General features: G+C 47.1%; 1 protein-coding gene across 2 annotated transcripts in view; it reads right to left on the bottom strand.

Annotated features, from left to right (window-relative positions):
- PRKCB (protein kinase C beta) overlaps window positions 1-13,458 on the bottom strand; it is a 359,558-nt gene that overhangs the window by 83,743 nt on the left and 262,357 nt on the right. For both annotated transcript variants that reach the window (XM_043914534.1, XM_043914535.1), the window contains exon 9: window positions 7,461-7,607. In XM_043914534.1, coding sequence (XP_043770469.1) covers window positions 7,461-7,607 — 147 coding nt within the window. The remainder of the gene's footprint in view (window positions 1-7,460; window positions 7,608-13,458) is intronic.

Below are 13,458 nucleotides of genomic sequence, written 5' to 3'. Positions count from 1 at the left end.
TTCCTGTCACCAAGAAAAATTCCAATCAGGCTGAAAAGTAGGGAGCATGGCTGAGGCCACTATCCTTCCACCAAAACTGCTCTCCCAGCATCCCTTGCTCTGAGGCACATGACTGAATTTTCTGTAACAGCGTGTAGGCAGCAGTGACGGGTACCACATCCACACCAAGGCTTTTAAGAAGCAGCTTGTGCCTCCTCTGTGCACTCTTTCCCCCTCCGCTCTCCGAGTACAGACAAAAACAAGGCTGTAGGGACTGATGGAGCCGTGTAAGACAGAAGGAACCTGGGTCACTTAATCACCATATGGAGAGCGTGGGCAAGGCCAGAAACACCCGTCTCGGACTTTGCATGAATGAACACTGAACTTCTATTGTGTCTGAATCGGTACAGATTTAGGGGGTCTGTTGGCTATGACAACTGAACCCACCCTACCTAGTTTATGCGCTTGGCTGCCACACAGATCAAACAGGCCTGGTCTGCAGTGGGGTCAGGAAGAAGAGACCATTTTTTTTTTTTCATTTTTGGTCATGCCACACATGAGATCTTAGTTCCCCAACCAGGGATTGAAACCGCAGACCCTGCATTGGAAGTATGGAGTCTTAACCACTCGACCACCAGGGAAGTCCCAGAAGAGACACTCTGAGATTTTCCACTTACTCCCTCCCTTCTTGGCACAGTTAACTTAGCTCATCCTTTAGATAAAGCTCAAGAGCCTCTTTCTCCAGGAAGCCTTCCCTGACTGCAGCCAGAGCCCAGCCCACTCCCTCAGGCTCTCCCAGCATACAGTAAACATCACAGTTGTACTTTACATCTGTTAGTGTGATATGTTTCGATTAATGTTTATACTCCCATTAGTTTTTAAGCATGCATTTTTCAAAGTTCACAGAATGACACAATACTTCATGCATTTTGTTGTATGCAAATTTTACCTTAAAATGATCAAAAACAAATATTGAATTCTGGTGAAATGAGGTGCGTGCTGAAGAGTTCAGGGGTCAAGTGTACTGATGTCTGCATTTTGGTTTGAAATGCATTAAAGATAGGTTGATGCAGAGACAAAAAGAAGGAGGGACATGTGATCAAGCATATACACAGTCAGGGACTTCCCGGGTGGTCCAGTGGTTAAGAATCTGCCTTCCAAAGCAGGGGATGCAGGTTCGATCCCTGGTCAGGAAACTAAGATCCCACATGCAGCAGAGCTACCAGGCCCCCGAGCCATAACTAGCCAGTCCAAGAGCCGCAATGAAAGATCTTGCAAGATGCAACTTAAGGCCCAATGCAGCCAAACAAATAAATAAATATTTAAAAAACAAAAAAGCATATATAATCAAATGCTAAATGTAGAATCTAGGTATCGGGTATTATGGATGCTCACTGTATAATTCTTTTAACTTTTCTGTATTTTAAAAATTTTTTCCTAATAAAATGTTGGGGGGAAGTTCAGTGAGAGTAGGGGCTCTGAATATATTACCTAAATAAAATGATTCTGTGTACAGTTTATCTCACACTACTAATCATAGCGTTCTGTGATTTGCTTCTATTTTTACTTGATATTATGTCATGGATGTCTGTCCACAATGACAAATACGGATGACAATATGAAAGACAGAAAGACCGTATTCTTTTGAAAGTATCATGGATATACCATTATATGTTTAACTTTCATACTACTGATGAACACTTGGGCTATTTTCATTTTTTCTATTTCTGATCACTTCCTGTGATAGATCTTTTGTGCTGCTGGATTTGAGCTTTTTTATGTTAGCTGTATGTCCACCATGACATGTACCTGCCCTCCCTACACCCCCAAGCCCCCAGTTGGCCAGTACCTTTCATGAGCAACAGTCCACAAGTATAAGGACATAATAAGAAAACCCTCACTCAAACTCCCCAGCATAATTTTCAAAAAAGATCTGGATCAGACAAATCATTACCACAAGTACATCGGAAGTGTCAGAAGGCAAGTGATATTAGCATTAATTAAACATTCAAGGGATATTCATCATGGTGCAGGCGTGTGTGCGTGCATGCTAAGCTGCTTCAATCATGTCCGACTGCATGATTGTCTGGACGGTAGCCGTCCAGGCTCCTCTGTCCCTGGGATTCTCTAGGCAAGAATATTGGAGGGGGTTGCCATGCCTTCCTCCAGGGGATCTTCCTGACCCAAGGATTGAACCCATGTCTCCTATGCCTCCAGCATTGGTAGGTGGGTTCTTTACCACTAGCACCACCTGGGAAGCCCATTTATCACGGTAGTACTTCAGAATTAGGGGAATCAAGTTTATAATGTAAATAGCTGTATTTGTGCTGTGTATATACCTTATCAGGTCTTCCCAAGTGGCTTAGTGGTAAAGAATCTGCCTGCAATGCAAGAACTGCAGGAGACGCAGGTTTGATTCTGGGTTGGGAAGATTACTGGGAGGAGGAAATGGCATGCCACTCCAGTATTTTTGCCTGGAGACTCCCAAGGACAGAGGAGCCTGGCGGACTACAGTCCGCAGGGTCACAAAGAGTCGGGCATGACTAAGCAACTGAGCTCACACAGACCACACACACACACATAACCTTATCGGGGACTTTCTCTGTTCACTTTACAAACTTCACTTGTATAATTGGTCTGGACAGTGTCTATCTGTCCAATTTACATATTTGGTGCACCATTTTAACCACAGAACTCACTCGACAACCACAGGGGTTAAATTCTTGTAAAGTGTAAAGGTGGGCAAAGCAGAAATCAAAGATTCAAGAAATCATGAAAGGGACTTTCCTTGGTGGTCCAGTGGTTAAGAAAACATCTTGCGATGCAGGGGACAAGGGTTTGATGCCTCGTTGGGGAAACTAAGATCCCACGTGCTGAGAAGCAACAAAGTCCACGCGCCGCAACTACGGAGCCCTCATGCTCCAGAGCCCACGTGCCTCAACTACAGAATCTGCATGCCGCGGTGAAGATGCCACATGCCACAGCTGAGACTCGACACAGCCCAACAGATAAGCAAACATATAAAAAAAGAAATCATAATAAATAGAGCGAAGGAGCAAACTATAAAAATTAACATTAAACAACAAAAGAATAACACATGCAAATGCTCTGTAACAAGAGTTCTGGAGGGCATCAGTCTCCAAGGAAGGCAGAGATGCGGAGTGCGATGACCTAGTATGATGACCCTCCCGGGGAAACACTCTCTCAGGGCCAGGAAAGCAAACTAACTCTCCCAACTGTGTCTCTTCTTCAAGTTCTTGAAGCAGGGTTTACTCATTTGGAACTCAACGGCCTTCACACTTGTTTTGTCCCTTGCTTCATTTTCACAGGTCTTAGCAAAACGTTTGTGTCACTCCCAAGTCGCTCCACAGATCAGGGCCGTGCTGAAAAGCAGGTTTTTCTGAGCCATATCTGACACTATGGGCCTGGGAGAGGGGAGGCGTGAACAGATTACCCCAAGGTCCACGTCTTTCATCTTTGGAAGGGGGAGCATTACTGCTGCCGTGTTCTTCCACATATGGGGTTTGATGTATACAGCCTACAAGATTACAAAACGGTAAAAAGCAGACATTCAAATATAAAATCACATGCATTTAAAACCGTGGTTGGCAAAACGCGAGTTGCCCAGGATTGCTCTATGTTTTAACGGATGGTAGAGGTTTTTGTTATCCTAGTTGCTTTCATGACACATTGTTGTTTTCCCCCGTGATTCATTTGACGCCACATCCCAGACTGGAACAGAACTCTCAATTATTATAACCATTTCCATGGAAACACATGATTTATTCTCTCTAATTCCCGCACTGTTCCCCAAGGACCTGCTCTCCAATTTCTCTACACGCCCCCCCTCCCCAAACCTAGTCCTTTTTGCAATACCCTCCAGAACTTCCACTCCTCAGGCAAAAACTTTCCAATCAGGGCTTCCCTGGTGGCTCAGCGGTAAAGAATCCACCTACCAACCTGACACAGGTTTGATCCCTGGTCCGGGAAGATCCTACATGCTGAGGAGCAATTAAGCCCGAGCTCCACAACTACTGCGCCTGGGTTCTAGAGCCCAGGAGCTGCAATGACTGAAGCCCAAGCGCCCTAGAGCCCAGTGCTCCACAGCAAGAGAAGCCACCCCAAGGAGAAGCCTGCCCACCGCAACCAGAGAGTAGCCCCTCCTCGCCACACCTAGAGAAAAGCCCACACAGCAATGAAGACCCAGCACGGCCAAAGAAAAATCTCTCCAATTTGTTGAGTGATCCAAAAGGTGAAGAATTGTGTGTGCAGTCTGCTAACTTTTCAGACAACAAGGACAAGAAGAAACATGCATATTTATATTTGTTAAATGAGCAGGGAGAACACTGAAAAGATGCAAATTAAATCACAGAACAGCTTATATATGGAGGGGCAGTGGCAAGGAGCGGGCACAGCAAGATGTGAACCTGGGTGGGAGCAAGACTTCTCAGTGTTTGTCCTTCCAATATCCTTTTAATTATGAACCATGTGAATATACTGCTTATTACATATATAATTTAATTTTTAAAACTGCCTGACAGCCTTAGCTTATTAGAACCTCTTCTTCATGTAGGCCACTTTCTTCCTTGTCATCATGGAAACCACCCCATCTTTGAAATCCAAATGCCCCGAGTCTTTCTAGCATTTTAAAGTCTCTTAGCCTTGGGAATTCCCTCGTGGTCCAGTGGCTAAGATTCCGTGCTCCCAATGCAGGGGACCCAGGTGCAATCCCTGGTCAGGGAAATAGATCCTGCACCCCGCAACTAAGTGTTCGAATGCTGCAATAAAACCCCCTTATGCCCCTGGAGAAGGGCATGGCGACCCACTCCAGTGTTCTTGCTGGGAGAATCCCCATGGACAGAGGAGCCTGGTGGGCTACAGTCCATGGGGTCGCAAAGAGTTGGACACGCTGAGTGACTAAACACAGCACAAGCCGCAGCAAAGACTCAGTGCCACCGAATAAACAAATCTTAAAAACTAAAACTAGAAAGCTTCCAGAAAGAAAGAGTAGAACATCTACAAAAGAGCAAGAATCAGGGTTTCAGAATCTAACCCCTTTCTCTTTAAAAAAAAAAAAAAATCTCTTGGCTTCATCCACTTGTTTCTCATCCCTAGGCCTCCAGATGTCTTTCCCACACCAAAGGGATAAACCTCTTCCTGCTACGACTTCCTCCGGTCTAGATGCCACGGTTACTCATTTATTCAGTACAGTTTTCCCGAGCACCTGCTAGAACAGGCTCTTGTTGGATCTGCAGTGGATGTCCCTCTCCCCTGAGACCCCGACTGCCTTATTACCGTGATCTTCTAGGGCTAATCCCCATCCTTAGCTCAAATCCACCATCTATTGACGCTACTCCGCCTCCACCCTCAGGCCGCTCAGAGCTGCTGGCAAAAAGCACACAGTGGCATGGACCTCTACTATCACCACTGCTGATTCTCTAGCTTCTCAGACCTCCAGGCTGCTCAGCAATCTTATTCTGGGCTCCTGCTCTCTATTCCCACTCCCTGCCAAGGCTCTTCCACCTTTGGGCCACCAGCTCAGATTTCTTACTCCACCGCAGTATCAGGACGGACCTTGTGGCCCTTCGGGAAAATTCATGCATTCAGTCTAGGTCCTGAACGAATTCAACCCACAAGCACTGGAAGTAGAGTGGTGAATATGACACAGCTCCTCGCTCTTGTGGAGCTCAGATCTTAGCATGAGGAGACAAATTAACAGACAGGCAAGGGAAGTATCAGTTGGTGGTGGGTGCTGGGAGAGTTAAATATAAAGGAGAATAAGTGCATGGCTCTTTGAGCGGTGGTCAGGGAAGGCTTCTCAGAAGAGGTGACATCTAAGTAGAGATGGAAATGACCAGAAAAAGCCAGTTCTGCAAAGAATAAAGGAAGGGAACAGCATCACAGAAGCGCTAAGAGAGGAAGGAGCTTTGTACGTTTCAAAGAACCTCCATGTGGCCCAAGCACAGTGGGTGATGGGGAGAAGGAAAGGAAAAGAAGGCGTCAAACAGAGAACAAGGATCAGAGTTTAAAGAGCGATGTAAGCCAAGGACACAGGATAGAATGTATTCTGTTTATGAAGCCACTGGAGGATTTCAAGCAGGGGAGTGATTTGACCTAGTGTAAAGTTTTTAAAAATAACTATGGCCGCTGCATGGAATCGGATTAATTACAGGTCACCAGAGTGGAAGCAGGGTAACCAGTTGGGAACATCTGCAGTGGTCCAGGTGGTAATGTATGGTATAGATTAGGACTGAATTAGTGAAGATGGAGAGAATTCAGTAAATTCATGATCTGCTTTGTAGAAGGACCTGTCTAGACTCACTATTATGCAGACCTGGGGTAAGAGGGGGGCCAAGGAGGAGTAGAGGATAATTCCCAGATTTCTGACTTAAGCTATGGAGATGGGGAAGAAATTTGATATTTTTTGCACACCTGAGTTCAAGGAATGAGATTGATGTGAGACGTGTTGGTGGCACACACAGGGATTAAAGGACTCAAAACAACACTAAACAAGTCAGGAATACTTATAACACAATCTCAACTTCAGTAAAACAGCATCTCCCGGTGTCTATAAAACCATCCAGACTCACTCTATGAGTCCCAGGGACATCCTTCAACATGCAGCTGTTTGAAAAGAACCACTTCCATTCTCAGCCGCAAGAGTGATCTTCTCCAAAACCGAATCTGATCATGCCACTTCTCTGCTTAAGATTCTCAATGGCTCCCCACTGCACTGTGAATCAAATCCAAACTCCTCATCACCACTCTTGAGGCTCTGCATGATCCGGCCCCTCCCACCTCCGCAACCTCACATCCCACAAGCTCCCCCAGCTCATGGCGTTTTGGCCCCAGCACCTTCTGACAGTGCCGAGAATGTGCCCAGCCCTTCCCTACCTCAGGGCCTTTGCACTTGCCATTCTCTCTGCCGCAAACAATCTTTCCTAGGTCTCTGAACGTATGGCTGGTTAAGTCTAATCCTTCAGGTCTCAGATTCTATGTCATTTTCTCAGTCTGAGTAGGTCCTTTCTTTTTTTAAAACTTTTTAATCAGAGTATGATTGCTTTACAGTGATGTGCTAGTTTCTGCTATACAACAACGTGAATCAGCTGTAAGTATATATAAAAGCCCTCCCTCTCGAGCTTGCCTCCCATCCCCCCATCCCACCCCTCTAGGTCATCATGGAGCACAGAGCTGAGTTCCCTGTGCACTGGGGACCACTAGCTATCTATTTTATACATGGTAGTGTATTTATGTCAACGATACTCTCTCAATTCGTCCCATGAGTGGGTCCCTTCTTTATCTGCCTGTGACACAGCACTCCATTTATTTCCTTCACAGTACTGGTTACCAACTGGAGTGTAGCTCTATTTACTTTTCACTCTCTCCCTCACTGGAACATAAGCCCCATATGAACAGCAAATGTGCCTGCCTTGTTAGCTGGTTCCTTCTGCAGCAGGTGCCTCCACCCAGCCACACTGTACCTTGCCAAAGCTGCCTTTTCCCAGCACCATCAGGAAGTTAAAATCGGTCAGTTTCATCCGGTCCCTGTTGCCGTTGTTGTCAAATTTGGAGATGGTGTTGGTCGTCTTTTCTTCAGGGGTCTTGGGCCCAGGACCGATCTTGGCTCTCTGGAAGGGGAAGCACACAGAAAACACCATCAGAGTTTGAGGATGCCTGTGTTAAGTGTGCAAACTCCAGCACGGAGGCAAGCTGTGGATCCTGCAATTTATACCCTGACTCGGTGAAAAGCATGGCCCATATCCACAGTGCAAACTCAAAATGTGAAGGCCAGACTTGGCATCTCCATTTTTCTTTTATCCCTCGTGTCTCATCCACCACCAGAAACAGTCATTGCTTCCTCCCAGCTGTCTTGAGAATTCCATCTCCCTTGAGAATTCTCCCTTCCATCTCCACCTGTCACCATCTCTCACCTGGACAACCCACCCAGGCTCCCTCCACACTGGGCTTTACATGCAGCAGCTGTGACTTTCCCGGCCTCTCTGGTGGTTCAGATAGTTAAGAATGTGCGTGCAATGCAGGACACTCGGGTTTGATTCCTGGATTGGCACTCCAGTCTTCTGGCCTGGAGAATTTCAAAGACAGAGGAGCCTGGCGGGCTACAGTCCATGGGGTCGCAAGCAGTTGGACACGACTGAGTGGCTAACACACACACACTGTGACTTCCGCTTCTTCACACTCAACCAAGCCAACCAAGCTTAAAATGCTTCAGTAGTGACCCATCAGTTTTAAGATCCTCAGGGCTTTCATGGGCCCAGACGACCCAGTCTGATCAGGCTCTACCTGCTTTTCCAATCTCTTTACTTCTTGGGTCCTTCTTCCCTACAACCCAGCTTCATTGTCCTTTCGCATCCTTGAGTCCCAGGGCCCTCCTACCTCAGGGCCTTTACACTTACAGTTGCCCCTGTGTGGATGACTATTGTCTCCCCTTCACCAACCTGGTTACCCCCTGCTCCACGTTCTTACTTCCTCAAGGAAGTCTTCCTGGATTCTCTGCCTGGATAAGATGTCCGTATCTGCTCCCTTCATCCACCTCACTTTCCATTTATGCTGCAGGTAACTGTCTGTTCACTTGATTTCCCAACAGACCAGAAACCTTCCGGGGCAGGGAGTATGTCTTATATTCCACAATATCCCAGACAACCAGCAAAGTTTCTAGCTAAATATTTTGTTGGATGCATGGATGGATGAGGCCCATGTTGGTCCTCAGTGCAATCGGGGAGAGGCTTGCTGTTGTGAGTAGCAAAATGATGCCTCCGAATGGCAACAAATTCCATGAAATCAGGGGACAATAGACCAGCATATTTATAATTGGAGTCTAAAGTTGCAGGGGGGATGTCCTGTAGGACTGAGCCCTTAACCTATGAGGTTTGTGCTGACTCTGAGTAGCTAGTGTCCAAACTGAATTAAATTGTAGAACACCTAGTTGGTGTCCATAGAGAACTGAAGAATTTCTTGGGATGGAAAACCCACACGCTTGGCTTTGGATGTACTGTGAGAGTGTTAAGTTTTCCTCCATGGGATATGTAGTTTTTCGCACCTGGCTTCTCTCACTCATCATAATGGTCTTGAAATTCACTCATGTTGTTCGCTGCATGCACGAATCAGCGGTTTGCTTTTGTACTGCTGAGTAACATTCACTATTTTAAGTTCATCCCTTCTCTTGTTTACAGGCATATGTCTTGTCTCGGCATTTTGGCTACTAGCAAGGTATTCGAGAGGATTCTTGGTCCAGTTATTTTTTAATAAAGATCTGTCGAGATTTAGGTGTCTCTGGGACAACCCAGTGAAAATAAATACCCAGTGAGCTGTTGTATCATGTGGGTTTCAGGTTAAGAAATGACATAAGAACTGGAGATGGATTTGAGGGTTAAGGCATGGAGGAGGTAGTTAAAAGCAGATCGCCAGGGAAACTGCAAACAAGAAAAGTGTAGGGACCTCTCTGGTGGTCCAGTGGTTAAGACTTCACCTTTCAATGCAGGGAGTGTGGGTTCGACCCCTAGTCAGATAGCTAAGATCCCACAAGTCTTGGGGCAAAAAAACCAAAACATAAAACAGAAACAATTTGTAGCAAATTCAATAAAGACTTTTAAAACAGTCCACATTAAAATTAAAAAAAAATTTTTTTTAAAGAAAGAAGAGAGTCTAGAACCGAAGCCACATTGCTTTTGGAGGCCATATCCTCCCGTCATCCCAAATCCTCACCCTCCAGCTCCCAGAGATTTTCCCAGGCTGTCCTGATCCAAACACGTCCCCTCCCTTCCTCCTGCCCCACTATCTCCCTCCCGCCCCACCATCCCCTTGCTTTATTATGATGTCTCTGAACCCTGACTCAGGGCCCACCTGATTCACACACTCCAATCTCCAGCCCATGAAGATCCATGTCCTAACCATGCCTGGTCCCCAGTCCCTGTTCCAGCCCTGGATTTGCTTCCCTCCACCTGGAGGGCCCAGCATGCCCCCTGAAGGGGAAGGAGTGAGGCATGCTCACTTTCCCATTTCTCCCTTTGATTGCTTAGAGGAAATTTTTTTCCCCTGTTCTTCAAGGAGCAGCAAGAGGGAAACAGCTTCATTCCGTGGTCCTGCAAGCAACCTTCTCTCTTCTGAATTCCACACCCCATCTGAATTTGCTTGTGTGACTTTCCTCTTAGGTAAAGTGGGCTTATGCTATAGACAGATGTCTGTGTCCTCCCCAAAGCTGACATATGTTGACATCCTAACCCTCAAAGGTGATGGCGTTAGGAGGTGGGGCCTGTAGAAGGGGATTAGGTCATGAGGGTGGAGCCCTCATGGATGGGATTAGTGCCCTGATTAAAGAGACCCTGGAGAGTTGCCCTCACATGTGAGGACACAGTGAGAAGACGGCTATAAACCAGGAAGCAGAACCTCACCAGACAACAATTCTGCAGGCACCTTGATCCCAGACTCCCCAGCCTCCAGAACTATGAGAAATAAATGTTGCTTAAGCCACTCAGTCTACGGCTTTTTTGTGATCAGAGCCTGAACTAAGGATGTTATCTTAGCCTCTAGATGCTAGATCAGAAGTCGAATAGCCTGTTGGCCTGGTCCGCACTAATATTTAAATTGCTTGACATCTGTTAAAAATTAGGAGCTGCTGCTGCTGCTGCTACTAAGTTGCTTCAGTCGTGTCTGACTCTGTGTGACCCCATAAACGGCAGCCCACCAGGCTCTCCCGTCCCTGGGATTCTCCAGGCAAGAACACTGGAGTGGGTTGCCATTTCCTTCTCCAATGCATGAAAGTGAAAAGTGAAAGTGAAGTCGCTCAGTCGTGTCCTACTCTTAGTGACCCCATGGACTGCAGCCTACCAGGCTCCTCCATCCATGTGGTTTTCCAGGCAAGAGTACTGGAGTGGGGTGCAGATGTCCTATTAAAAACCCAAATCCCTGCTTCTTCTAAAGAAGTAGATCTGGCAACACTGGGCCCATCCATAAGGCACAGTGCCTGTAGATGGGACATACGGGCTCCAGTTTATCTCATTTACCGCTCTCGCCACCAGCCCTGCTGTCTCTCCTCCCCTTATTGTTATCTGCCCAGATCCTAGACACATTTGGGCTTGTGATCTTTGGAGGACAAGAATCCTGTCCTGTGTCCCTTGGAACTTCCAGCCACCTCGTGCTTATTAGCAAGGTCCTCCATCAAACAGCAAACACATTTTAAAACTGAGGCCAGCCCAGGTTGGATGCATGAGACAAGTGCTCGGGGCTGGTGCACTGGGATGACCCAGAGGGATGGGATGGGGAGGGATGTGGAAGGGGGTTCAGGATGAGGAACACATGTAAATCCATGGCTAATTCATGTCAATGTATGGCAAAAACCACTACAATATTGTAAAGTAATTAGCCTCCAACTAATAAAAATAAATGGGGAGAAAAAAAAAAACTCAGGCTCAAATTTAAATGATCTTCTGTCTTGCTGGGCTGGATATACCTTCAGAAACAGGAATACACTAATGGTTGCCTTTTCATGTCTGCAATTTAGAGCCCCAGGACTCAGTGCTCAAAGAGAGCAGACAGAGGCGCTTCTGAGAAACAGCCCTGCCTCTTGCCAGGCTGTGCCAGGGGAGAGTGAAGGCACCTGGGCTGCCAGGCTCCAGGGCTCCGTTTCAGATGAAGAGTGCCTGTCTTGGCTTAATCTAAACTCCTCTACCACCCCTACCCTCTGCAAGGAGCTCCTAGGGCACTTCCGTACCCAACGGTGGTGGCAGAGACTCCAGTAGGTTACAAGTCTATGTTGATGCTCCAAACCCCCAAGAAGCCCTTCCAAAGACCAGGAGGAGCAGGTCTGCAACATTATTTATTCTGTATGTATTCTGGGAGGATGACAATGATGCACTGACACCTGAATAATATCACACGCCAGGCTGGTTTATTTATTCAATTTTTTTTTTTTAATTTGGCTGCACCAAATAAAGGTCTTAGTTGCGACATGCGGGATCTAGTTTCCTGACCAGGGGTCAAACCTGGACCCCCTGTACTGGGAGCACAGAGTCTTAGCCACTGGAGCACCAGGGAAGTCCCCAGACTGTTTAAAGTGCATCATTTCATTTACTGCCATAGACCCTCCAGAGAGCAGAAGTGTCATGATAGCCCCCCCCCTTTGCAGATGGGGAATCAAAAGCTCAGAGATAAAGTAACTTGCCTTCAGCACCCAGCAAGGAAGGGACAGAGCTGGGGCTCAAATGCAGGCAAGCTGGCTCTTGAACCACCTGAACGGCACAGGCTATGCTGCACAGATGTAGCCCCAGTCATCCAGCCAAGACACATCGGCTCCCCGCCCCTCCCCTCTACACCTGGGCTGCTGGCCGCTGACACCTGTGCCTCTGTCTCCAGGCTCATTTCCTGACTGCAGGAGCAAGCATAGTCACTGGCAGGCCAAGTTGAAATTGCTGGCAAGTTAATTCCCCAGAAGCAGCCAGTGACGGAAGGGGGACTGGCGGATAATAATTCAGCTGCCTGCTCCTTGACTGGAAACCCTGCGGCTCATGCTAAACCCCAGCTAAAGAAGGATTAAACCCCAGTTGCCCACAGTGGTAATTTGCTGATAGTACATCCTTTCCCAACTCGCTTCCTCTCCCTGCCTCACGTCCTCACTACACTAGATGCTTACTGGGGTCACTGCCAAGCTCCTCTGTCCATGGAATTCTCCAGGCAAGGATACTGGAGTGGGTTGCCATGCCCTCCTCCAGGGGATCTTCCCAACCTAGGGATCAAACCTGAGTCTCTTATGTCTCCAGCATGGCAGACAGGTTCTTTACCACTAGCACCACCTGCTGCTGCTGCTGCTGCTAAGTCGCTTCAGTCGTGTCTGACCCTGTGAGACCCCATAGACAGCAGCCCACCAGGCTCCCCCGTCCCTGGGATTCTCCAGGCAAGAACACTGGAGTGGGTTGCCATTTCCTTCTCCAATGCATGAAAGTGAAAAGTGAAAGTGAAGTCGCTCAGTCGTGTCCTACTCTTAGTGACCCCATGGACTGCAGCCTACCAGGCTCCTCCGTCCATGGGATTTTCAAGGCAAGAGTACTGGAGTGGGGTACCATTACCTTCTCCAAGCACCACCTGAGAAGCCCCTAAAGAAACCACGTGTGCTTGAATCCTGATAGTCTGTTTCTGGGGAAACTCAAAGTGAGACAGTGACCAGCTGAGGGATGTTAGAAAGTTGCTTAACCTCTCTGGGCCTCAGTTTCTTCATCTATAAAAGATAAAGGGGGATGATAGGAGTACCAACCAATCAAGGTGGTTGTAAGGATTGAATTATATGAGTTAATACTTCTAAAATACTTAACAAATGGCACATAGTGAGCACTTTATTAAATCAAAAATTGCGATGTAAATAGACAGCCAATGGGAATTTGCCGTATGACTCAGGAACTCAAACAGGGACTCTGGAATAACCTAGAAGGGTGGAATGAACGGGAGGTGGGAGGGAGTGGGAGGGAGATT

The sequence above is a fragment of the Cervus elaphus genome, chromosome 10 (assembly GCF_910594005.1).
Source record: "Cervus elaphus chromosome 10, mCerEla1.1, whole genome shotgun sequence".
NCBI lineage: Eukaryota > Metazoa > Chordata > Mammalia > Artiodactyla > Cervidae > Cervus > Cervus elaphus.
The sequence above is the reverse complement of the archived record's forward strand: the minus strand, read 5'-3'. Positions and strand labels throughout refer to the sequence as shown.